This window comes from Cucurbitaria berberidis (genome assembly GCF_010015615.1).
Source record: "Cucurbitaria berberidis CBS 394.84 unplaced genomic scaffold K460scaffold_3, whole genome shotgun sequence".
In the NCBI taxonomy this organism is placed as follows: Eukaryota; Fungi; Ascomycota; class Dothideomycetes; order Pleosporales; family Cucurbitariaceae; genus Cucurbitaria; species Cucurbitaria berberidis.
In genome coordinates, this window is record NW_024468937.1 from 5353205 (window position 1) to 5378447 (window position 25243).

General features: G+C 52.1%; 10 protein-coding genes across 10 annotated transcripts; 1 reads left to right on the forward strand and 9 right to left on the reverse strand.

Annotated features, from left to right (window-relative positions):
* Positions 1-9: 9 nt before the first annotated feature.
* K460DRAFT_339757 (uncharacterized protein) lies at positions 10-2634 on the reverse strand. The gene is made up of 2 exons (XM_040931096.1): positions 2402-2634; positions 10-2351 (listed from the first exon to the last, which is right to left on the reverse strand). The coding sequence occupies exon 2, from the start codon at positions 2260-2262 to the stop codon at positions 16-18; it is 2247 nt and encodes a 748-aa protein (XP_040789054.1). The 5' UTR covers positions 2263-2351; positions 2402-2634; the 3' UTR covers positions 10-15.
* Positions 2635-3086: 452 nt separating this feature from the next.
* Positions 3087-4485, reverse strand: K460DRAFT_339762 (cytosolic Fe-S cluster assembly factor NBP35). The gene is made up of 2 exons (XM_040931097.1): positions 4359-4485; positions 3087-4289 (listed from the first exon to the last, which is right to left on the reverse strand). Exons 1-2 carry the CDS (start codon positions 4441-4443, stop codon positions 3334-3336), a joined length of 1041 nt encoding a protein of 346 aa, XP_040789055.1. The 5' UTR covers positions 4444-4485; the 3' UTR covers positions 3087-3333.
* Positions 4486-4637: 152 nt separating this feature from the next.
* Positions 4638-8297, reverse strand: K460DRAFT_313962 (ubiquitin-activating enzyme E1). Its single transcript, XM_040930260.1, has 3 exons — positions 8060-8297; positions 4935-7897; positions 4638-4885 (listed from the first exon to the last, which is right to left on the reverse strand). The coding sequence occupies exons 1-3, from the start codon at positions 8063-8065 to the stop codon at positions 4750-4752; spliced, it is 3105 nt and encodes a 1034-aa protein (XP_040789056.1). The 5' UTR covers positions 8066-8297; the 3' UTR covers positions 4638-4749.
* An 869-nt stretch (positions 8298-9166) lies between these two features.
* On the reverse strand, positions 9167-12737 carry K460DRAFT_386702 (SE-domain-containing protein; the record flags this gene model as incomplete). The annotated part of the gene is made up of 6 exons (XM_040935618.1): positions 12138-12737; positions 11454-12087; positions 11188-11387; positions 10790-10794; positions 9381-10483; positions 9167-9213 (listed from the first exon to the last, which is right to left on the reverse strand). The coding sequence occupies exons 1-6, from the start codon at positions 12660-12662 to the stop codon at positions 9167-9169; spliced, it is 2514 nt and encodes an 837-aa protein (XP_040789057.1). The 5' UTR covers positions 12663-12737.
* An 837-nt stretch (positions 12738-13574) lies between these two features.
* Positions 13575-14759, reverse strand: K460DRAFT_282506 (uncharacterized protein; the record flags this gene model as incomplete). The annotated part of the gene is made up of 2 exons (XM_040928577.1): positions 13575-13633; positions 13688-14759. The coding sequence occupies 2 exons, from the start codon at positions 14757-14759 to the stop codon at positions 13575-13577; spliced, it is 1131 nt and encodes a 376-aa protein (XP_040789058.1).
* A 735-nt stretch (positions 14760-15494) lies between these two features.
* Positions 15495-17329, reverse strand: K460DRAFT_285353 (GMC oxidoreductase; the record flags this gene model as incomplete). The annotated part of the gene is made up of 3 exons (XM_040928806.1): positions 15495-16468; positions 16523-17242; positions 17296-17329. The coding sequence occupies 3 exons, from the start codon at positions 17327-17329 to the stop codon at positions 15495-15497; spliced, it is 1728 nt and encodes a 575-aa protein (XP_040789059.1).
* Positions 17330-18352: 1023 nt separating this feature from the next.
* K460DRAFT_284513 (uncharacterized protein) lies at positions 18353-19704 on the reverse strand (the record flags this gene model as incomplete). Its single annotated transcript, XM_040928741.1, has 4 exons — positions 18353-19225; positions 19272-19305; positions 19362-19432; positions 19486-19704. 4 exons carry the CDS (start codon positions 19702-19704, stop codon positions 18353-18355), a joined length of 1197 nt encoding a protein of 398 aa, XP_040789060.1.
* Positions 19705-20168: 464 nt separating this feature from the next.
* K460DRAFT_395883 (phytanoyl-CoA dioxygenase family protein) lies at positions 20169-21436 on the reverse strand. Its single transcript, XM_040936069.1, has 3 exons — positions 21002-21436; positions 20481-20921; positions 20169-20433 (listed from the first exon to the last, which is right to left on the reverse strand). The coding sequence occupies exons 1-3, from the start codon at positions 21288-21290 to the stop codon at positions 20231-20233; spliced, it is 933 nt and encodes a 310-aa protein (XP_040789061.1). The 5' UTR covers positions 21291-21436; the 3' UTR covers positions 20169-20230.
* A 361-nt stretch (positions 21437-21797) lies between these two features.
* Positions 21798-22877, reverse strand: K460DRAFT_367262 (Metallo-dependent phosphatase). The gene has a single exon (XM_040933546.1). The coding sequence runs from the start codon at positions 22822-22824 to the stop codon at positions 21925-21927; it is 900 nt and encodes a 299-aa protein (XP_040789062.1). The 5' UTR covers positions 22825-22877; the 3' UTR covers positions 21798-21924.
* A 358-nt stretch (positions 22878-23235) lies between these two features.
* K460DRAFT_285570 (phosphotransferase family protein) lies at positions 23236-25135 on the forward strand (the record flags this gene model as incomplete). The annotated part of the gene is made up of 3 exons (XM_040928829.1): positions 23236-23414; positions 23468-24093; positions 24186-25135. The coding sequence occupies 3 exons, from the start codon at positions 23236-23238 to the stop codon at positions 25133-25135; spliced, it is 1755 nt and encodes a 584-aa protein (XP_040789063.1).
* Between the last annotated feature and the right edge of the window lie 108 nt (positions 25136-25243).

Here is a 25243-nt window from a genome sequence, read left to right on the forward strand (position 1 = left end):
TTCTCCATCTCCTTCTCACCACTTCGTCCCCTGATCCCTCAACCCCTCACTGACACTAAGCGCCGGAATACTAAACCCATACCCATCCGTCTTGCCCTCGCGATCCTGGTTGCTAACCTCGACTCGAAGCGTGACATCCAAGCCATACGGTCCACACAAGCCCGTGGACTGCAGGCCATTCGCAGCTGGATGCTGTGTGCCAGCACCCTGCTCGCCGACATGAATGGGGTGGCGGGGATTGTCCTTTTTGCCAGGGGGCGCAGAGAGCGTACTCGCTGCGTCGCCATTGGTGTGCAGCGAGGGCGCTTGGCCAGGCGCGGGACCGGGCGCGGAAAGCGTCGCGGAAGGCGGTGCGGTGGATTCGCAGATGATGGCGTAGTTGCGGGACGGCATTGTCGCGTGGTTTTTATCAGAAGTCTTCTTCTCTACTTTTGTGCCGCCCAAGGTGACGTTGGTCGGGGTGTGGGTCACGCCGTTGGCAGCGGGATTGGCGTCGTTTGCGGAACCTGGGAGCTGTGGGTCGCGGTCGAAGATCTCGAGGAGCGTCTCGTCTGTGTCGTGGTCTAGATGGTGGATCTTGTTCCTCCTTGCTAGCAGGTTTGCAACGGCCTGTGGCGGCGGCTTGTTCGTGATGGCAGAGCTGACAATGTTCGGAATGTACCGCCAGTCCTGCTCGGCTGGAATCGCCAATTTCGGGTTCGAGTAGAAACGTCCAATGGCTGCGAGATGCACGTCGCCGCCTAGGATAGTGACACGCGCTGAGAACTTCTTGGAGAAATTCTGCAACATTTGGACAAGCTCGCGGCGCTCCGTCTTGTGCTGGCGCGCCGTGTAATGGTCGTCCAGGTCATCGAGCAAATCGACCTTGCCGTCGAACTGGTTGAAGAAGCCACCCGCCCAGCCAAAGCGCTTGTTCAGGAACTTGATTGGTGCGATGAGGGGAGATTGCAGGATATTCTCGAGCCAGATGAGACGAGGATAGGCAATGGGTACACCGAGCAACAGGATCAAGTGCTTGAGGTCTTTGTTGGCCGAAAACTCCTTGTCCAGGCGATCAAATAGCATCTTGTACGTTTCTGGGTAGTTGATCTCATGCCTTGTGCGCTCCGTTCGCGCATCAATACCGGCAAAGGCGATGCGCGCGCCAAGCTGGCAGTATATGCTCCGGCTGCGCTCTTCAACATATGGTCCTGGCTTATGTCCAATGAGGTACGACGGGTCGCCCACATCATCCGTCATAACGAAAGTCTTTTCTAGCTGTACGGGATCCGCAGGCGTTGTCTTGAGCGGCGCCACGTCCGTCGTCTTGGGCGCATCTGTGGTGAAGGTGCTCTTCGGCGGAGCTAGGTGATGCTGGAAAAGGAGATAGTACTTGTGCGCAACACCACCAATGCCTCTGAACACAGGGCATTGCATGAAGTGGTCGGTATACGAGCCGAAGCCGTCGATGATGTCGTGGTCATCCCAGATGTTGACTTGCGGGATCTGGCTGTTCGCAGTAGAGAAAGGCTTCTGGCCATACCACCTAACGTAGTTCTTGAAGTAGTACTCGTCGCAGTCGGCGCGCATCTGCTCGCCAAACGGATACTCGCGTCGGTGGTGGGGATTATGGATAGCAGTCCACGGCTTCAGCGGGCCGTCGACTCGCACTCCGTCATTGTAGATCTGGTCACCGCCGCCAATCATGACGTGAAAGGGCCTCTGCTCGTGCATGCGCAAGACATCGTTCCAAAGCGCGGGTCCCGACCAGGCGTCGACATCAGTACCAACGCTGAAACCGTTGCAGGAGTGGAACATGATGCGCATGGACTGGGAGATGGAGGGTATAGCAAAGATCTGGGGTTTCTCGGCTGCCTTGCGGTCGACGTAGACCAAGCCCTCGATGTCGTATCTCCATCGCGACTCGAACTGTTGGAAGGGAACTTCGAGGAGGAAGCGCCAGAAGGCCTTGTCTGTGTCCTCGTACAGCTTCTCTCCGTGGAAACTCCTGCTATCTGCGGTGAACCTCGCATTGGCGACATTGGGATCAACTGCGCCAGCCGGTGACAAGACAAGGTGTGGGCTCTGCTGTCCGGGCGTAGCGACAATCAAAACACTGCCGTGCCAGATGGGCTGTCCCGTCTGCTGGTTGCTGGTGCGCCTGTAGTTCAGGAGCGGCCCCAAGATGACGTCCAGGCCACTTGATGTGCTGATGACCTGTGGCCCTTGTCCAACCCCTACAACACCGCTGGGATCTTGGTGTTTGTCGAGCTGGCCGTCCATGGTGTTGGTTGGTCGAGGGTAGAATAGAGCAGGGTAGGGTAACGAGGGATGCAGGAAGCTATTCGTAGGGATAAGAAGATATCTATGACCTTCGGAACCAGTTAGTCCAGCGCCTCGAGTCAATCCCAGCAAGACTCACAATTGCAATGCGCCGGGCGTCCGTAAGGTCAGCGTGGGCGCAGATGTAGAAGCAGATGCAACGCGCTCTCGAATCCTCGCACTTCAATCGCAACAATTGGAAGAACCAGACGAGCGGCAACGGGTATCAATCACAGCGGGAACGAGGGTCGTAAAGAGCAAAGAAAGGGCGTAAGTAGGAGCCAAGCAAGCTTGAATGCGCCCGTCTCCTCTCCCCCCCAGCCAGGAAAGTTGTTGTGCTGTGATTACCTGCAGGGGTGCGCGCCGCTAGCCGGCCTAATGACATCTACGGCTTTACGCACCCACGGTATCCACCACAACCAACACGACCATCGCAATCTGTGGACGACGTGTAACGACGACGACCCAGACACGCTACAATGTAATATACGCCATCTACGACCAAATTCTCCACGCGTCGGAGAGTCTTCAGCGGCGTCGAGGCGGCCGTTGCCTCACCCTCCCGGACGCGCCACAAAGCCAAGCGTTCCGTAACGCAAGCCAAGCCTCTGCTTTTTGCTTGTGTGGGACCAGAATGACGACGATCAGTGGCAGTGTTCCCGGTGGAGTGTGGCTGCTCGTCCACTTATTCGACTAGATTTCAAAGCACGCTGAAAGCAAGGAACGTGAACGTCTGGTCAAGGAAGCTGGATAACAGGGTAGTTCGATGGCTGTTGGAAAGTGACGCGTAAGATATTGCAGTCGAGAGTGCAGACTACTTGATTGGAGCATCATGAAGTCGTAGGCAGGCAATTGGGATTATATCCCAAGGTGTTCGTGTATTCGAATGTATCAATGTGGATATACTCATAAACACCAACATATACAAGTAGGAAGTATCCGTTATCTTAACGCCGCCCAAATGCACGTAAGCTTAATCCAAAGACTCCAACTCCATCATCTTGGTAATCATTTCGCATACACGCGTGACCCCTACTCCTCAACCTCATCATCATCCTCAGGCAGCACCTCCTCGCTCGTCAGCCCCATCTCCTCCCCCACTCTCCTCACCACCTCCTTGATCGCAGCGCACGCCGGACTGTCCGGATACGCCGTCAAAAAAGACTCTCCAAAGTCGCAAGCCATGCCTATCCGTGGGTCCAGCGGTACAGCGCCCAGGAACGGTATATTCTCGTCTTCCGCCAGCCGTCTCGCGCCGCCCGTACTGGGTCTGAAAATCTGGCTCTCGTGCTTGCACCCCGGGCAGACGAAGCCAGACATGTTCTCCACAATGCCCAGTATCGGTATGCTGGCTTTACGGCAAAAGTCGATTTCTTTCCGGACATCGAGCAAGGACACTTCTTGAGGGGTGGTGACGACGACGGCACCATCCACGCCACTCGCTTTCAGGAAGCTGTTGACTGAGAGATGTTCGTCCGACGTGCCTGGCGGAGTGTCCACGACGAGAAAGTCGAGTTCGCCCCAGCACACATCCATCAGGAATTTCTTGATCAACCCGTTCTTCTTTGGTCCCCGCCAAATCACCGCATCGTCCCGCCCTGGTAACATGAATTGCACGCTCATCACGCCTAGGTTCTCCTTGACCCACACAGGCTCCCACCCCTCCCCGCTAACATGAATCGTCTCGTCTTCCACGCCCATCATCTTGGGTATGCTCGGCCCGCAGATATCCGTGTCCATGAGTCCTACCATGTTGTCTGGATGACTAGCAAACCCGTGGGACAGCATAGTGCTGAACGTAGATTTACCGACGCCGCCTTTGCCGCTGAGGACGAGGATCTTGTGCTTTACGGAGGAGAGTCGGGCGGTAATGAGGGGGATGTCGGGATCGGGGCCTTTGGGCGCGGAGGCGCATATGGCTTGGTTTGGGCAGCCGGCGCACGAATCTGCTTGTCCAGCTTGCTGCGACTCGGGGCCAGGACAGTGCTCTATTCAGACAAATATTAGTAGGTGTAAAGCGAGTATGGATGTGTGCAGGCGGGGTGGCGTGGACGAACCTGGCTCAGGCGCAACGAGCTTCGGCGCAGCCTTGAGGGGCGCGTCGAAGTCGACTTGTGTCGGCTCTTCTAATGAGGGTGCCATGGTGATATGTATAGAGGTCAGTCTTGACTACATGGTCGCATGTTGAAAGGAAAAGTCATGGAAGCTTGATAATCAACATCCGCCATAGGGCTGTCAAGGCTTGGCATTTGCCCCACCGTTTGCCGACTTTCGGACGGATGTCCGCAAGGGTCCAGTTGACAAGACACCAGCCGTCACCCAATCGTGGAAATGTTACTATGGGAGTGAAATTTCTATTCATGCAAGCCATGCTCATCTATATATGTGATCATGTCTGATCATCATGATCCAGTCTCGTGCGCCAATCCTCTTACTTCAAAACCTTGCTTACTGCAACTTGACCATCACGTACGGAATCTCCACATCCTCCTCCTTCTGGTCTTCCGCGGTAATCTCGAAGATGACGTTCTTCTGGTGGTCGGGTACCGGCTTCTTGCTGACGTGCTCAACGAGCTTGCTCATGCTACAAGGTATTAGTGTAATGTTTCGAAATCAGGCGTATAGGTACTCACGTCAATCCCATCCTATCCTTCAGCTTGGCTGGCGGATAGAAGGAAGCGTATAGCAAGCTAACACCAGAGCTGATCATCTGGACCGAAAGACCCTTCTTCTCAAAATGGTCAACAAACTCCCTCAGCGTGATGTCTTCCACCTCGAATCGATCCCACAGCTTGTCGATCGTAACCTCGCCATTGTGCCCTTGGTATGTGCCCTTGGGGCTAGCAATCGGCTCGCTGAAGCCAAAGAAAGGTAGCGCCAGATTGATGAACCCGTTCTTGTATTGCTCAATGTCCGTCTTGCCATCGATGACCTTGTACAGCTCCAGGTTGACTAGACCAGTGACCAACGCAGTAGTGGTGGCAATGGCTGGGATAATCTTGCCTGCGATGAACTTTGTCTTGTGTCGGTCAGCCACCTCGATCTTGTAGTTCTCCGCGCGCAGATTGCTGGCGGCTGTGATGAAGTCAATGTGGTGGTTGGTATCGTCGTCTTTCTCGAACTCGACGGGCTCAAGCTTGTAGCCAGCGAGCGACTTTGGCGCCGGCAGCTGGTTGATGATAGTATCCAGAGAATCGTTCTCATCACCTCCAGCTTGGTTCGAGTTTGGATCCGGATCGTTATCGCTTGCCTGAATCTTCACTGTGGGATCGGGCCTGAAGTCTGGGACGATCATGTCGTTAAGGACCTCAAGGTAGTGTTCCCGCGTGGCATTGGGCTTGATGCCATAGTTGAAAGCATGGAGGATAGCGGCGGCTTCCACAAAGGTGAAGTGCGTGGAATTTGAAGTGTCAAACTTCAGTGGATCCGGCGCGCGCTTCGGTCCCGACCAGAATTGCTGGCCAGAGCCGGTTGTGGAATCCTTGGGAAAGTTGTAGAGTAGCTGCGCGATTTGGTGGTTGTAGCTCTTCTCAAATTGGTGGCGTGCCCAGATGATACAATCATCAAAGGAAAGCGGCTTCTCGGTTACCAGAAATTCTCGTAGAGTTTCCAAAGTCTGCTTCTCGTTTCCTGACTGCTTCAACGACGCACCAAGGTAATCCGGCTGTGTGAGGTATAGGTTGACTACTTCGGGTCCTTTCACGAACAGTGAATCGAACGACTCTCGCGCCCACGCAATAGTGTGCTCGATCCTGTTCGGGAAACTCCTCAATGTGCACATCGGGAATGACTTCTCCGGTGGATCTTGTGATGAGGAGTATGACTCGGTAATGAAGGGTAGAACGACCTGGGTGTTGCCCTTTGTGCCGAGAGTACCGCTGTCCAGCAGTGGCTTGCGGAAGAACACACATCGCCGGTCAACGTAAGTACGTGCTTCTACGTTATCCAGCGCGTTTGTGACACCATCCAAGTTATTCCAGAACGTCTCGTTGAAGATATGCTCGGTCTCGGGGCCGACCTTGTCCTGCAATATGACGATCTTGCCGCTAAGATCGGGGTTCATGGCCTGTACCGCCTTGGCTGCGGCATCGCTCTTTAGCTTGCCAACGTCTGCAGGCCGGAACAAGAATTGTCGGTTCAAATTGCTCTTCTCAATTTGATCATTGTCCGTCACTGTAATCTTGCCCTCAGGTCCAGCGCCCAAGCCCATCAAGGCCCAGTTCTTCAGCATCTCGCAGCCGATAGCACCAGCACCAACGAGGAATTCCTTGACGTTGCCGAGCTTCTTCTGGTATTCCTGACCTAGTACCGCGATCTGTCCATCGTAGCGCGAACCAATCGGAGCACATTGCTCCTCTGAGCGGGCCGTTGAAGTTGGAATCGACTCCAAGGAATCGAAGTACAAGAATTGTACGATTGGATGGAACTTTCCAGACACGGACTTTAGAACCTCTTGAGCAGCCATGCCACCAAAGAAGGCAGCAACAGGGCTGAGGTCACCACGCGCTTGATAACTCAGTTCCTTGATCAGTTTCTCGTCTAGCTCGACCTTCTCTTCCCCTTGGCTAGCAATCTCTTGTGCAATCTTGAAAAGCTCTGCGGCATCATACTCGTGATGTGGACGCGGAAGATCGCCCTTGTGGATGTTGGCGAACTGGTGGAGGGCCTGAATACCAACGTGGAGCTGTTGTGGGCGGTCAAACTTGGCGAAGTCGGAAATGAGGAGTTCGGGCTTCTTGAGCTGCTTGCTGAGCGGCTCGAAATCGATGATCTTGGGCATCTTGACCTGAATGTACTGTCCTCCTTTTCGGTACGTCCCTAGTCCGGAGACATCGCCAATGGAGAAGGTGTACGGGCCCTTGACCTCAATCTTGCGAGGCGCGCAGCCATTCAGAGCCTCCATGCCCTCCACTTCAGAGAAGGTAACCCAGTCGCCATCCTCAAGTCCGTGTCGTGTCTCATCCAGAGCAGACACCAGACCGGTCTCATCGATACTGGCGATGATACCGTTGGTGACGTTCTCGCCAGTCGGGTCGCCGATGGTGAAGTTCTTGCCAAAGTCTGTGAAGATGGTTCCAAACAGGCCGTAAGTGTCTGTGATGACGATGTAGATGCCATTCTCGTGGCAGTAGTCTGCAATCTTGACTTGGTCATCCAGCGAGGTGTCTGTGAGAACGATGACCTGGAACTGTTTCAACTGCGACAAGTTCGACGTTAGGTCGCTACCACTGTATTCTTGCACGGGTGTATAAGGGTTGAGTTCGGAGACGCGAGGTACGGTAACGGAGGCGCGCGGCTTTCCAACATCTTCGGGGCGCAGGAAGAACTGCGATGACAGGTCGGCGAGAGCGGCGGGCTTGGGGTCGTAGAGTGTCAACGACTTGACACCGGCGAGGGCAATGTTCTTCGCAATCTCAACACCAAGACCCCGCAGACCGGCGACGAGGACGTTGGAGGAGCCCATGCGCTTCATAGCCTCGTGGCCTAGCACGTATAGCTGCCTGCTGTAGAGGGACTCGTCGATCTCGCCATCGCCGCCGGAGGCTTCTTTGAGCTGCTCGACAGCTGTAGCAGGACTGTCGACCTGCATATTTTCCTTGGTCACGTTAGATGTTATTCAGACCTTGGTGTAGGCGGCAAAGGTGTAGAGGGGGTGCTTAAGATGTTCTGTGGTTTACAAATACAACAGTACACAGCCACAACCACAGCGCAACCAACGGCGTCTGCCTGCAATGGGTCCAACGGGAATAAGACTTACTGCCATGACTTTCTTATTGGGACCTTCGTCCTCTCCGGAGAACTTCCGCTTCCCCAGTTTGCCGGCTGTTGCGGAGTGTGAGCTGTCAAGTGTGGCGGTGGATCGATACCGCGGGGTAGCTTTGGTCTTCACAGCGCAGGAAGCACACGCTCTGGGATTCGCTGCTGCTTTGAGGTTGAATGAGGTGTAAACGAAGGGGTGTGGAGAGGTGGAGGCAGCAGAGGCAAAGGATGTTATGCGATGGCTTGCAATGGAGCGAAGGTGCACGCTGGAAGCTCCGACATGCAAAGTAGCCCCATTCAAATGTCTTGGCGTGCGTATGTCTACCTTGACGGATGTCGCAGCAGGCAACTCTAGCGGCACTCCACCTTTCCACTCGTGCAAAAACTTTCTATGGGGTTACCTAGGTACCATCACCTACTTTCCTTTTCGTTGCATGTTCGTCCTGGATACTTTCGCATACATGTTCATGACACCATAGAAACCACGGCTGCTGACTCATCGCGGGGCAGAAGCTTCACATCTACCCATCACTAATCCTTGCCACACTAGTTGATCTATCACGTATTGTCAGAACCCTTTTATCGACTGTCTCCGCCAATTTCTCTAGCCTTGCGCTCGAACAGGCCGCATATCACACCTATTCTGAACCTTCGCGTGCGAACTCTGGTCGCACCGTGCTCATCAGTACCATCAGCAGCTTGTATTTCGGTGTACGGCTCACGGTACGCTCAACGAAGTTGGTGCTGCTGTCATAGAGAGACCAGGCTGATTGTGATTTAATCCAAGCCGAAATAACAGCCGCCACGGCCTCCAGAATCGTTTCGCAAGGCTTTACTTTTGCTTCACAAACCCCTTCAGTAAGACTAGGCTACCATTGTTCGTTGGATTCACCTGCGTGCCACTTGCTCAAGCGTCAGAAATAGGACTTTCGTACGTGGCGCCCGTCTAGGGACGTTCACCACTTTACAAGGCCATAGTTGCTCACTACGCCGAAGGTCAAGCGCCTACCGAAACTCGATTTGACTGTTTCTATAGACCACCAGCTTGGTCGCGAAAACCAAAGACTGGGAACTGTACAAGGCACATACGTGTTAAATCTTTACTCTAATTAACTGTGTAGCAACATTTATAAGACGTCAAGGAATCTATAACTACTAACTCGTTAATATGATTATCACGTCAGAGATCTGTTATCTCGCATGCGGCCAGAAAGCTGACCAGTTGACATCTTGATAAGCCGCCCGCGGTAGGCTCCTGAATACACTGAACTGCTCCGCAAAAGTCACTAATCTAGCCAGGATATATGCTGCGTAGGCACAGTTTACAAGCGATGCGAATGCCCACTCCCTAATCCAGGTCTTCTTCTGGGCATCTCGCACCCATATCCAAAGCAGATTGAAACTAAAGTCAAACCACGGATACGTTGAAAGCACAGGTACAATACCGCCAACAGCCATGACCACAAGCAGTGTAAGGCTACTAATACGCCAAAGAAGCAGTTCGATTGAGGTGGGAAAGTCGAAGTTCCATCCAGCGCAGTGGATGCCAGCATGAGTTACGGAGATGATCCATATGAACATGGCCTCTTTGCCAGTCGGAGGAGGTGGGGAGTAGTCGTTCGGGATTCGTGTGAGTGGCCTTCTCTTGAGGCCTCCATAATGAAGGAGGCTAGGGCGGCGTTTCCAGCCATCCCAAATAGGCTTTTCAATAAAGTCCATAGGAGTGTCGACGTACGGCAGTGTGGCAGCCGGGCCAGCTTCTTTAAGTAGCTCCCCAATCTCCCAGTCGACGGTAAGTATGACTGGTACTTCAACGTTTTGAGGCTTGTTAGCCCAGAAAAACTGTGTCGCTAGTGTGGGGACTATGAAAGCCACCGTGAAGAGCTCAATAGGTGTGATGGGAAGTTTTTGTATAGCTCTGGCGATGGTAGTACATAGTAGCCACCCTGTCTGGACGAATGCTACGTACTTTGCGAATAGGTCGGCCTTGCTCCGGTCCCATATGTTCTTCTCAGTGACTGTTGGAATCCCGAGTCGGCCCTGCGACACGAGATAGAACAATGATGTCGCGTTGATAGGAAACGGTGGAAACCCCGGTGTCTGCAACACAAAGCCCCCAGAGTTGGCATAGAAAGCATGGATCATGGTCCAATGGTGACTGCCTAAGGTCTTCATCTGGTGCACGGAGATGTTGGCTGCATTCCACTGCATGACAGCAAAGAGCGACAGCAGTTCTGGCGCAGTCACAGCTAGTGTTGCCCACCGCATCTTGCGCCAAAAGACTTCCCAGAAGCCTTCTTCATCACTAGGAAGATTATGATGTAGAACATTCCAAACGCATACGATGAGGACAAGTAGGCAGGACCATATAATCCCGAGTGTTCCGCGATCGTTGGATTCAGAAACGAAGCCCACACGGGGACTAAGAGCGAGGTAGGACGCGTTGTATTTACACGTCATTCCTAGGGTTTTGATAAATCTACACATTGTGAGACAACGGTTTCGGTGGAAGGCTATGGGTGTTGAAACTCACCTTCGTCGTCTTTACAATCTCTGTTCACCAATAAAACATAGATGCAGAAGAGGAATCTCGTCTTGGTCTTCGATGGTCGTACGTTTAGATGGAACAGTCGGTAGAGCTGGTCTTCTAGCTTCTTGTAGTGAATTACGGTCCCCCATTTGGATGCGGCGTACCTCTTCAGCCGGGGGCCAACTTCGAAAAGCGTACTGCAACTCGACAGAAGAACAGCAGCGAGCGTTGCAAATAGTACGATCGATTGGGCGCCCCTTATTCTCTCTACGCCGCCAAGAATCCATACATGGTAGTCTGGACACTCCTGATATGATATTTAATTGTGGTATTGTGTATCATTCGACCACCTGTATGCGAGCTGTGCGGTGGTGGTGGTGGCAATGCAGCTGCAGTGTCATTACTCGGCCAATCAGCGACTCACAAAACATCACATCTACCACGAGAACAGCCCAGGGTGTCTGTGCTGAAGCACAGGTCTGGTGTTGTGTTGGCCGGATTTGGTGCCTTGAGGCGAGTGTGTAAGCTCATAATTCGCTCAGAATGAAAGGCAAGATAACGCTGACAGCTCTACCAAAGACTCGACCGCATCTGACCAAGGTTACGGGCAGCATCCAGAAGGGAGACTCTTGAATAAGCAGCCACATACTGTAGAGTGCAATAGCAAAGAAATGTCGGAACAGAAGCAGGGGACTGTGATATATACCGCCCATCAACCCGGATGGCTCTTCGGCACACTTACCGCCAGATTGAATGTAGCGGATAAATCCACGCTGCATGACCTCGAGCTGGGGATCTAAAATATATTAACCACAGCCGTCTGAACAGTGTTGACGAAACAATTGGAGTGGTAAGACCTTACCAGCAGCGACGAACAGAGTATACAGTGCTTGCGCCAGTATGTTCAACGAGCTACTGTGTACTTTGCGCTTCCAGTGAAACTGCTGGAGCTTCTTGTGCACAGCATCAATGTCGTCCAAAGCAACGCCTGCAGGATCCAAGAGATCACGCAGGAGGACGACATCGTTCAGAGCGACTGTCATCCCACCGCCTGTCAAAGGATGCCGAATATTGCTTGCATCGCCCATGGTTAGAACTCCCGGTATCTTGTCGGCTTGAGCTGGCAACCATTCATTCGGCATGCTCCGCAATCGCCCAGAACCCAGTGCAGACATGACGTTGGATTGGATATCCTTTGGAAGTGTGGGAACAACAGTGTTCCCAATATAAGTTCGAATATCTCCTTTCGACATGACTGCTTTATAAACAGAGATTGGAATGTCAACAAGAATGCGAGTGTTGTGTGTACTGATTTGGTAGATCAGAATTGGAGGGCCGTTTCCGATCAGTCCGTACGCGAGCCCATAGTGCGGGAGTGGCACATCGGTCAACTCTAGGCCCCAGAATCTTGACGTGGCAAGAGGTTTCTGCTCCCGTAGTTGAGGCCGAAGACTGGAGCTTGCTCCATCCGCAACAATGGTTAACTTGGAGTAGTACTGCTGTCTAGTTAATGAACGCGTCTGCACACGATCAGGTCCGACCTCACCGTCTTGCCTTGCTTTTCGTTGTTCGTGCAGTCCACGCCAATAACTCTGCCTGAGTGTTTGTCGGTTACGAGGCTGGTGACCGTGTTCTCAATGACAGTGACCTTCTTCTCACACTTTGCAAGCTCTCGCAGGCGAGAGACGAATCTGCCGTGATGAAAGCTCCGTCCTTCTGGCCTCTCACTCCCTTTTGCGATACCGGAGGAGCCACTGGATAGCAAAGAAGGGTTGTTCTCGCTGCTGTCATGACGGAGAGAGGGATAATAAAAGGTTACTTCTTCGCTTTTCCAATAGATGTGGTAGCCTCGCACAGGAACAGCATCGATTTCTTCCACCGCTGCTGCCAAACCCAGTTTCTCCAGTGCTACCACTCCACCAGGCTGCAAAAGCTCTCCAACAATACGATCAGGCTCTTTGAGACTACGCTCAAGAAGAAGGACCTCGTGTCCTTGGCGAGCGAAAGTGGTCGCAGCGGCAGATCCGGCAATACCGGCGCCGACAATGATAATGTCGTATTGTTTGTTCATAATGTTGAGCCAAAGCTTTCTTGGTAGATGTCAGGTTGGGGTTGAGAGTAAGGTTCGGGGCGCTATGCAGTCTTTTTCTGCCAGGAAGGTGATTCAGCCACGGCGTACGGCGCCTAGTCTCAGCCAGTCAAAAAAACCTATAGCTACACCCGAGCTACGATATCGACCCGCAGTGAAGGCTCCACTTGTCGTCACCATCAGCCATAATAGGGATTTGCGGGAGCGACACACAGTTTACTATGGTTGACGGTTTCCAGAGCTCCTACGCCCTAGTCAATCTATTGCTAGTTCTGTAACGGTACTTCAAGTGCGGGGATATTTGCGATTACATTCAACACATGAGGATGGCATGATTTCCCTCGCCTCTTTCGTTCGCTACATCTTGCTGGAACCAAGTGGTTATCAAAATCCTGTTCTAGTCCTCTAAAAAGGCCAACTATCTTTTTAAACTGCCGGTGGATCACCAACGGTATTGTATCGCTGCAAGTTCTAGTTCAATGTGTAACCTACTCATAAACGCGAGTCAGAGGAGCTTCGCCATAGATAGAATGAACACATCCGATTTCACTTTCACACAGGGAAACCCCTCTAAAGAGACAATCAAGTGTGTAATGGTTCATATTTACAGCCTCTCGGCCATGCATGCCTTCATCTACATAGCCAATATCCCATATCTCATATTTTGCATACCTCATTACCGCTGCAACGTGAGCGAGCGTCGCAGCTCCTGTACATGTCTGTCGTAAACGCCAAAAGAAACGCCGTCTGAATATTCGTGGGAATTCACCCCACATAAGGCTCAGAATTGCCTTCAATAAGCCACCCATACCGTAACTATGCCGCAGAAAAGTTTAAATAGAGAGAAGTGAGAAAAAGAGGTTTGTACAGTTGAAAGCATTGTTTGGCGATTAATCATCGTCTTGACGAGTGTCGTGTGCGGCGGGTATGGCGATCGGAAGAGCTTGCGCTGCCTAGAAGAAACTGTTAGCGAGCTGTATTTGAATATACTTTCTGGGTAAACTTACTTGAACTCGTGTAATCGCTGTAATAGTAGCTTGAGCCACTGACGGTTGTGCTCTTATCATCCTTCTTGTCGTGCTTCCTCTTCAGGCCCAATGCCAAGGCGAGCCCTCCTAGCGCAGCCGCCATACCCAAGCCCTTGCCTACTCCAGTCTTCTTCTCAGACATGGGCCGCGACGGGCGGGCAGGCCTATTTTGTCCGTACCAGCGGCCACCAGCGGCGGCCCCGCCGCCTCCCGAGTGGTGGTGCTCCTCAACGTAGGTTTCCTCATGCGTGTGCTTGCGCTTCTTGCCGAAGCCGAAGATGGCCAGGATGGTGTCGAAGAGGGCTCGCGCGCAGCAGAACAGGCAGAGCAGGAGCAGCAGGAGGATACCGAGGATGACGCCGATGACGATGCCCGCGATGGCGCCGCCCGAGAGGCCGCCGCCGCCGCTCGCGCCCACGGGGACGAGGGCACCGTTTGCGCCCGTCGGGACGGGGGTAGAGAACGGTACTGTCGCCGTAGGCGTGCCCGTGTACGTGACTATCACAACGCCTGAGCTTGTGGGCCGGAGGGGAGCAGAGGGGGTCAAAGTACCAGAAGGCGTGGGCAAGATGCCGCCCGAAGAGCCACCCCCAATCAGTGAACACGTGCCCGAGGTGAGGCAGTAGTAGCCCGAGTCGCAGCACTTGGAGCCGCAAGGCGACTGCGAGTCTTTACAGGTAGACGTCGCTACCGCAGGGATGAAGTTGCTGGCGACAGACGTCTTGGTGACAAGGCCAACCGTCTCGACCCATGTCGTCGTGCTGTACTGCCAGTTGCCCGCTCCCGTCTGTGTTACTTGCACACCAACGTCACCGCATTGCGCCTGGCCGTTGGCATCTGTGAAGCACTGGGATCCCGCAACGCAGCAGATCTTGCCGTAGTAGCCACATGGTGTGCCGCCATTGTCGCAGGCGCGCCTCTCGATCTGCGAGCCGTTGTGGTAGGCTTCTAATCCTTCGATGTGTACAGGATATGGCTTTGCGACGACGGACGGCAGGAATGCGATGCCGACCAGGCCGAGGACGGCCGAGGGAGCGCTGAATAAACGCATCGCAGCCGGATGGAGCGTTCGTTTGTTCGTTTCGTTTGGAAGCAAGCGCTCGTTGTTGGACCAACGGCGGTGAGGGGGGAAAGCTATGCGGGGTCGATTACTACGCTAGCGTCCGTCCAGGTGTGGTTGTACTGTCTTCTGATGGAATGTGATGTCGCAAATAGAGTCAGCGAAGGTATATTCAGAAGGAGGTCGGAATGTAGAAAAAGTGAATGGTGTAATTGTGCAGGAGAGTATTGTGCAGCGCTGGAAAAGAAAAAGGGTACACTTAGCAATTATCGTGAGGTTGGTCGTGGTGGCTGGGAGAGGTTGGGCAGGAAAGGGCCCACCGCAACACCGAGTAGTCCGGCTTTTTTGCGCGGATCAAATGCGAAACCTGTAACGACGGGGATTAATTGTTGGCGTGCGTTCCTGGATTCAATCTGCAGCTTGGTGGTTCGTCTGGATAGCTAGCTATTTCGTGGGGCCTGGTGTTGCTACTCCGCACCCAACAGCGCATACCGCTTCGTTTACCACATCGACGCTCAGCCGTGGTTCACCCAGCAACCAAAACGCCACGAGCTGGCTGTCTTCCGAGTATTTTTGGACTTCCGCCAGCATTCATCATAGGCAATTTTAATTTACACACGGAAGAATCTTGGGAGAGGCCGCTAAGGGCCTTGATTGTTTCCAATACTAGTGCCAAGTCTCCATGACACCAGTCACACAAGCGGCTCCACAACTCTACAATACAGCTCACAGCTTCGACCGCCCTTCATCACCATTTCTTAGTCCATACTCGACAAGCAGCTTCTCGGCCGCTTTCTGCCCCACAAGATACGCAGTAGCCTGGGAATGATTGTTCGTCGTAAGCGGGCACACGCTCAGATCCGCAACTCGTAGCCCCTGCACACCGAACACCTTGAACGCGCTGTCCACGCACGCCCCCTCGTCGCCCGCTTTGCCCATCTTTACAGTCCCATTCGCATGCCACACGGTACCTGAGTTAGCCCGCATGAAGGCGTCGACGTCGTCATCGGACAGGGATGCTGGCCCACACAGCGTCTTCCTGACACTGTTCTTCAATGTTGGGTTCTCTATGATCTTCGTCCAGGTGGAACGGATGGCTTCACGCATGATGCGCGCGTCGTACGGATGTGTTAGGTAATTCAACATAATCTTCGGGTTATCATCAGCATCGGTGGACTTTAGCGTAACAGAGCCTTCAGATTGCGGGTTCATGAGGAAGGCGATGCATGTCATGTAGCTGTTGCCCGGTGTAAGCTGGGTGCCCGGGGGCCAGAGGAGCGAATTATTGATAAACTCGTACGTTGGCACCGCGTCTCTGGCAATGAACTCTTTTCGATCCGGAGGTAAGTCACGGTACTCGGGTAGATTATCGAGGCCGGTGAGTTTGAGGAAGCCGCCCCATAGCACGCTTTGCTGCAGTGCAAAGGCACCTGATTGATCTTGCTTCCAGGCTTTGTCGGCTTCGGCGACGAGGTTTTCGTTGGACTCGAACGTGTAGCGGTCGTTTGAGGAGCCGTCGACTTCTACGCTCATGAAGGCCAGCACATGGTCTTGCAGATGTTTTCCTACGCCTGGGAGGTGCTGTTTAACCTCGATACCCAGCGTCTCAAGCTCGGCTTTCGGGCCAATACCGTTCAGTAGGAGTAATTTGGGAGTGTCGATTGCGCCGCCGCACAGAATGACCTCTTTAGTCGCCGCCGCTGAGCATGTCTTAGTGTCAAATCTCGAGGTGTAGGAAAACTGGTAAATCTCACCTTCCCGCCCATCGCTTGTAACAACACCAACCACTCTCGTCCCCTCCCAGATCAACCTCTGGACCTTTGCATTCGTCCAGATTTCTAGGTTCTCCGGTGGATTCAACAGATGTGCAATCGCGCTCGTGCTTCTCCCTTCATTGCTATAACTACTCGGGAAGATACTCACACCAACTGGATTCCCAGAGTTAGGATCCAAGCACACTTTATCTCCCGCAGCCAAGACAGCTTCCATCTGCGGCACGACGCCCTTCTCCAGAAGGGGAGGAAGCCCGACCTTCAAAACACCCGATGTGCCATGATTGTTTGCGCTCGGATCAGCTAGATGCGCGTATTGAGCAGCACCGTCAAACTCGTAGTTCTCAATAGCCCGAAACGACTCCTTCACACTATCCCACCTCCAACTCTCATCGCCCACCAGCTCCCCCCACCGATTGTAGTCCTCCCCCGAACCGTACAGATACACGCCAAAGTTCATAATACTACTACCGCCAAGGCCCTTGCCCCTCGTGTACGGAATTCTTCTACCGTCAAGTGCTGCTTCGGGCTCCGAGACGTAGCCATGATCGAGGTCGGGCCGCAGAGCGGCGGGTAGGTAGCGATGGAATGGAGCGCGCAGGTATTCGCCTTCGGGGTTGGAGCCGGCTTCGAGGACGAGCACCGACGGTTTGGCGGGTGAGTGGGAGAGGCGATGGGCGAGGAGACATCCTGCTGTTCCGCCTGTGAGGATGTAAGCAATGCATAGCCTTGCAAGAGGTGAGTTGGATCAATACCTCCAACGATGACGAAGTCGAAGGTTTTGGCCATACTTCAGTTTCTTCGTCAAGATAGCCTCGCGCTCGATCGGTCACGGTCGTCCTGGGCGTGGTAAGCGGGATAGCGTAGTGTTGCCCGCTTCCCCCTCCCCAGCTGAGCGAGCTACCATAGTATTTATGTCAAGCCCATACTCCCGCAGATCTACGCCACACGTAAGACGCCCCAGAACTCTGATGCGTACCTGATCAACCCAAGTGCTCGTGATTGGGCCTAGCGGATTGAGAAAGCTCGAGTGGGGTATCTTAGTCGATGGGTCCACGGGGTCCACGAGTTCTACTAGCGGGAGATCTAAACTATATTAGACAAGTAACTAACCACAACACTCTCTCGTCGCGTCGGATGTGGGAAGCTTTCAGCCGTCAGCGCTGACCTCGGCCTGAGTAAGCGGCAGTTTGGCGATAAGGCTGGCTTGGCTTTATACTGATTCCGTGTCTTACTACTTTCCCCATCCGGTGATGCATGGCTGCAATGACATACCAAAGGGACGAGGTGCGCTGACATAGTTTTCATTGTCTTTCTGTTCCTGGATTTTAGGTCAAATAGACCTCTAGCTAACCGTCGTGCAATTGAGCACAGATTTATCTTCTCAACCCGCTTGCGTCCCTCGGAAATATCGGGTTGTTCTTGGACTTTTCTTTTCCGCCTTCAATATCATTTCGTAGATGTACTTCCTTGACGCGCAGCCCTTTCACTACTCGATGCTTTCCAGTTTTTGTGTTCTCTCAAGTTGACTTAGTAAACTACCGTTGACATCTCCAAAGCCCGTCGATCCAGTGTGTTGAAAACTGTAGTAGACTCTTCTGCTTTAGGCTCGGGTTTGCGTCTGGTGTCGACTATACCTACGTTGAATGACAGTCGCGGCCTAAATCAATCTCTGCAGTAGAGCTCTTGCGGTTTTTTACGAAGATTCAACTCTTTTAAAGCCGGTTACGATGTTCCCACAATTTGTAGCGTGTGTTTGCCGATGGAGTAGTACCTTGATGAGTATTTCTTTTTGGCCATCTATTCATATTCTCACCCAGCAGATGTCTCCGGCTGTTGAGGTAGATGAGGAAGTTGCGGTACGTGTTCATCTGAATCCCCCCTGCTTGGGCGAGAAACCTCATCATGTGTCACCCTTGTTGACATCAGGCTCGCAGGTATGCTACTCCTCAACCAATCCGGCTTTCTGAACAACCTCTTGCCATTGATGGCACCACGCCGATTCTCCATCATCTCTCCACTGGACGCTCCCTGATCCGGATAGATAGCCTCAGCTCGTCCACCACCACCCGCGGCGTTCCCAGCAGCTGTGGCGAGGCTCCTGTGGCGCAGGGGAGAGAATTTTGGAAAACTGCGAGCAAACAAGGCGCGCAAATCTGGCAGTGATGCGACGACGATGGCGAGCGAGATCTGAATTGAGACGAGCACGTTGACAGCGCTGCCGAAGTAGGTCGTATTGCCCTCACGCCGCCTGATAAATGGGATTTGCAGGAGTGCGACGACACAAACAATGAATCCAAGGCCGAAGACGAGGATCAGGCCAAATCGCTGACGGGCTCTTAGCTTGGAAAGTTTCCACACGTACGGGATCGGGAGGGCAAAGATCATGCTGTCGACAACAGCATCACCTATGGCTGCGGAGTAGCTGTAGACTGCGGAGCTAAAGCATTGCGACCCCTGGAAACCACGCCAATGTTTAGTCCATAGTTTACTGATATCTTTGCAATAGACCATGAGGACTACAAGAACTTCGACGAAGTGGGCTAGGGCCAAAAAGATGAGGACGTAGCAGCATCTTCGTAGCGATACTAATCCCGAGGGAAAGATCCGCAGGTAATATGCTAACACGGAGAATCGAGTGAACGTTACAGCGAAAAGATAGGCTATCCGGCGTTCGAAGATGTGCTGTTGGGGGTCAGGACTGCTCAACACGGGGAAAAAAGGGGCCGACCTGGTAATACGGAACTTCGGTTTGCCGGTCCGGACTACAGATTTGGTAGTCAATATCAATGCTCGACAATGTTGACTTTTTAGCACTTACCCTTTCCTATCGTACCCCCAGCCATCCTCCGAGCTCATGCAAGAGATGACAACCCGTGCAAACGCAGCACCCTGTATCTATTAGCCTCATCACTACAGTTGGGCCTGTATCGATCTCAACATACCGCTCCAAGCATGATCAAGATATCGTCAGGGGCTAGCTTTCTCTTGATAGCTAGTCTGGAGTACACCCTCGCAACAACTGTGCTAAGCGCCAAAACCATCAGCGGGATCTCAACCGCTAGCGCCGTCCTGTATCGACCGATATCATCCCCATATTCCACTGTGGCGAGGGTTTGTGTTCTCTTCGCGTAAAGTTCTACTCTTTCCGGTATTGCGTGCATGGCCGAACGTTATCGAGGTTGTCGGTTAGCCGAACGTGAATCGACCAGGTCAATTTACACTAACCCCAGGAGAGTGGAGCAGAGGTCTCACATCGAAAAGACCCGTAATCGAGAAGAGAAACATCGGATATGCGGATGTTGAAGTGCGTAGGATTGTAGCCAAGCGCCAAGCGACGTTCATTTGCTTAATGAGGCTTACTGAGCCCCACGCATAAATCATGTGGAGCTCGCGAAGCGAGTCAGAGCTCGTGGAATACCTGGTTTTTGTTGCTGAGCTATTGCTGGATATTGCCTAAAAGGTATGGATTACCATAGCAAAATCTGATGATCGGCACGATGCTCGCTTCTACCGGTAATTACTAAGATTGGATTGGGCATAAGTAGTAAGGATGTGACAAAAAGTTTGACTTGACTCCTTAGAATGACATTGACGTAAAAGGCAGAAGACACCGCGCGAAAGAGCGAAATATTGGATGCGCACAGAGATCCTGCATTCTGAATTGAGCGACTATACTGCCTATCGCGATCAAAACATGCCCTCGATTCTATCAGTTTGGTTGAAGTCGTATGCATTTCCAAACGGCCGGTGAAGGTAATTCTTCAGCAGCTGCTCGTTCGTAACAAACGTCGCAGCAATGTGCAATCCGGTCTTCTCCGGAGTTAGTCGATCGGCAAGCTCTTCCGCAAACTCTACGTCCATGGAGTTGCGGTACCATGGTGCGAAATGAACTGAAATTGGATCAGATTGATGGCTTGTTCGAATGCGGAGGACTTACTCATTGCAAGCATCACTCTTGGCTCTGTGGAAAGGTTCGGTTTGCCTCCATGCCAAAGTCTCAAGTCGCGAATGATAATGCTGCCCTTCTTTACGACTGGCTGAGAAGGCGGTCTGACCTCCTTTCTAGCCTCAAGCAGGTGCTTCTTGATCCTGCCACTAGCACGATCGCCGTGTTCACCCTCTTGGTCAGCGATGGTGGTACCGTTATGGGTACCAAGCCAGATCTCTGTAGAGCCGTTTTCGGGCGTCATTGTCACTAAAGGAACGTTGACCACCAGAGCAAATGGGATGTTGGGGTGGTCAAAGTCCGCGTCATTGTGAGTCGGCTGAGAGGTGGGCGGCGTCGTCTCGGTCGGAGGTAGCGCAGTATTTCCGGATACAAAGCGCAAAGAAGGCTTAGGACCCAATGCAGTTGATGTAACTTGAGTGACCATGGGATCTGTGGCTGTTCAGACGAGCCATTTTTCGGATTGAAGGACGTCGGGAGATAGTGGATCGGGAAAGAACCAAAACACTTACTGATGAAAATATCATCGCTGAACCACTCTTCTGTCAGCGGAGGATCCTGCTGAATGTTCCCTTTATTGTAATTGAAAGGACTATCCTTGCTCGCTTGCAGCTTATACGCGTCGTGCACCATCTTCGCGTTCAGCCGATCCAGAATGGAATGATCAACCATCGCCTCAATTACAACGAGTCCATCGCGGGCAAGCGCTCGGATAGCGATCTCGAGGTTGCGTTGACTGATTCTGCCGTGTTTCAGTTCGGTGGGAGAAGGCACAATTGAAATGGGGGTCGATGAGGACATGGTGAGTATCGGTCAAGGAAGAATGATCGATGACGTGAGGTTTGGAATTTGGGAAGGGCCGCAAGGGTTAAGCACTGTTGGACTGTATTGTGGAACTTCTTTCTGCTATTCAACGATACGCTTCAGATCACTCGACTTTATACACGTCTACCACATTGGGAAATGCTGGTGATGGTCGACATTGAGAGCGGAGTGGCCAAGAGGACTGGGGTTAAACTAGGCCCGTTGTAGCAGCCTAACCGTCAGCACCACATCTGGAGTCAAATGCAAGTGAAAGTCGAGCGGAGTTGAAAAATGAGGACTAGAATTAAACTAGGCCTAAGACTGTAGCCCGACCGTTCAAATTCCCGGGCAAGAAATTGCTGAGACAGTGTCCTGGAAAGCGAATTAGCCTAACAAATAAGCTTGGAAATTTGAAGGGGCCCGGGGTAAAATGAATCCAGGCCTAATATAGTGATCTAACCGTTATAGATAGTTTAGAGGTTTACGGCAAGCCCATGAAGTATAGACTTGTTTAATTTTTATTTTTGTTTAGCGAGGATGCACACAAATGGATGCACTCTGCTCGCAGATACCGAAGAACAATCCTCATATATGGTTCTAAGGCTTGAAGTATGTTAATACTACATTGAACTTACACATGTACAGTTATTGGAGGTCGTCTCTGCTCATCTCGGAGGCCTCCGGCGATAGCGGGATTAACAAAAAGCACCCTAGATTCCTTTATGGGGGTGGAGTGAGCACGAAGGAATTCAAAGACGACTCGGCTAAGATTCCAGAGTCCTCCACCGGCTATGACTATATTCTCGTATGCTCTTTGCAACCCGTCAAATTGTATCCACTCCATCCCATGCCCATCATGCACATGTCCAAACACATGCAACCTAGGCTTCGCCCGCCAAACTTCATCAAGTAGGTGTTTGCATCCAAAGTAACCTGCGTCGAGATGGCCTTTTGGCGGACCGTGCGTGATAAGTATGTCTGTGCCTGCTGGGATTTTATGGTGCCACACATTTTGGTTGCGCGGATATTGGAACGCCCAGTTGCCATGGCGTGGGGTGAGAGGACTGCCGTAGATTTTGAGTTCGCGACCGTTGGTGCAGGAAATCGTCGTTGACTCAGAGTCAAGGTAGGTTATGTTACCCCAGTTGATGGACGCGTTTGCGACCGGATCGGCGCGTGGATCGGTATGGTCAAGAAGGATGTCATGGTTACCGGCGATGAGTACTTTGTGGGGGTGTGGTAATGAGTTGATCCAATCGAGAGACGTCTGTATCTCTTTTAGGGTGCCGGTTTGCGTTATGTCGCCCGCGTGTATCAAGACTTCACCAGGAGGGATGTCGGATGGCTGACTGTTGTGCGTATCTGAGATGCAGACAATAGCGATGGGTTTGATAGGATCGAAACCAATAATCCAACGCCACTTATACAGTTTCTTTGCTAGGAATATGCAGGGCTCTTTGATGAATTGTTGCAATGTACTCGGTCGTGGTCGTTCGAGGAGCACACTGAGCCCGCCGCTCTTTCCTGACATGGCGTACTAAATTGGGCCGATGAGTGAAGTCAGTAGATGGCAACAATTCAGATCATAGGGACTTTATAGATTCTATATGTGTTAATGCGCTGCATTGCTACTAGGTAACTAACCAAGGGACAGGTCGTGCTAACCTTGGAAATCGCTAGGGCAACTTTCTGACTAAGCTAGCACTATGCCCGTTTGGGGAGCCTAATTCTGGGGTATAGCCCCTGCCCAGGTAGAGCTTCACTCAGCGAACGTAACTAGGTAAGCTACTATTCTTACTACCTCAAGGCTTAGGGGACTGAAAGAGTACCTGTATTTACTGAGATTGGCGTACTAGTAAGCCAACAGGCCCTTCGATCCGCCGCAGCGAATCGATCCTCCTTTCTGCGCTACCCTCCTACCGTGGTCCTGCGCGACCATATTATGGCGCTTTTTCGAAAATTAAATAGCCAGTTGGTTATTCGTTCCTCCTACCGTCCCTTTCCACGAACGATTACACCCCTAAGAGCTAGGAAACCCTTCACAGAATCAGCTCGTTCCTTGGCTGGCCACTCAAGGGAACAACTTTCTGAGCTGTTTGAATACACGTCGGGGCGATGGCTGTGTGTGACCCTTTATTCCTCAGTCAATCCCTACTACTGACCATGACCTGCAGTTGGAATGACGCCCAGAAGCGTTCTGAAAGAAGACGTGTCTTCAATGTATCGGAACTCAAGCGCATCGCGGCCGCAGCCGTCAATCGGAACGTGCAAGATGTGGTTCGGTTTGAAAAGCTTGCTGAAGGGGGTTTCAACCGAACTTTCCTAGTTACTATGCATGATGGCTATCAGTTCGTCGGACGCATCCCTTATCTGGTTACCGAGCCGAAGCATTTGGTCGTAGCTAGCGAAGTCGCGACGATGGATTTTCTACGCTCACATGGCCTACCTGTACCTAAGGTCTACAGTTACTCGACCACATCAGAGAACCCTGCTGGTACCGAATACATTTTTATGGAGCGTATTCGCGGAACGAAGTTGGGCGACATCTGGTTTGACCTGCCTGAAAAGGCTAGAATTACCGTCGTCACCAAACTTGTGGAGTTAGAATCACGACTGTTTGCTCTCCCGTTTCCGGCAAGCGGTAGTATATACTATAACAAGGACCTGAAAGTAGAGTGCAACAAGGTTGATATTCCAGTCGTCGATTCTGGATGCGCCAGTGGCTTTTGCGTTGGTCCTGACACAAGACTCCGCCTCTGGTATGGGAAAAGACTCGACATCCAGACTGATCGTGGACCATGTACGTATTAACCCTGCACTTGTATTTCACTTTCTCCTCCTGCTCTGAATTACTTCATTTTCAGTCAGTAACTTTTACTAAATACCATAAAGACATGGATTCAGCTGCGGTTCTTACGGCTGGGGCTAAGAAGGAGATTGCATATTTGAAAGAGTTTGGCCGACCGCTTCACCCCTTCCAACGTCTGCACCGAGAGATATACAATTATGAGAAGCAGTCACCCTTTGAGCATATGGACAGTCTGGAGAAATACTTGCAAATCGTGCCTTATCTCACACCGAACGGGAACGAAACTCTTACTCGCCCAACGCTGAGACATCCTGATCTCAACCCCGGTAATATATTCATCTCCGACGATCTTGAGATTACCGGCCTAATCGACTGGCAAAACAGCGCAATACTCCCGCTCTTTCTGCAATGCGGTATTCCAAACAGTCTTCAGAACTACGGCGACAGCGTCTCAGAATCGCTGACACTCCCTGAAATACCACATGATTTCAACGAGCTAAGTGAAAGGAAGCAGTCCGAGCAAGTCGAACTTCTACGCCGGCGTCAAATTCATTACTTCTATGTCGCTATGACGGCAAAGCTTAACCCGACGCACTATGACGCCCTAAACTACGAGTTCAGCACGTTGAGGCGCAAACTCTTTGATCACTCGGGTTCCTACTGGGAAGGCGATAACGTGACTCTCAAAGCCGATCTGGTTAATTTGACGAAGAAATGGTCCAATATCGTCAATTCATGCTCGAGAAACGCTACGAAGCCCCCTTGCCCGATCTTCTTCTCGGAAGATGAGGTGAGCGAATGTTTGCGCTTAGATGCTGCACAGGTCGAGGCAGATGAGCAGCTCAAGGCTTGTGAAGATGCGGTCGGTATCGGGTCTGAGGGATGGGTGCCTGCAGAGCTGTATGATGAGATTAAGCAACGGGAACGTAAGCTGAAAGCCGATGCGCTTGAGGCAGCTGAGTCCGAGGAGGAACGACAGAGGTTGCACGAGCATTGGATATTTGACGACTTTGACGAGGAGGAGTATTTGTAAAGAGTTGGTAGGGATGGTCCACCTCATAGTCCTACTGGAATTAGGTCTATGCCGTGGACTGTTTGTGCTCTAGTCGAGCACGCAAGTCACAAGAATAATGCCTAGAAC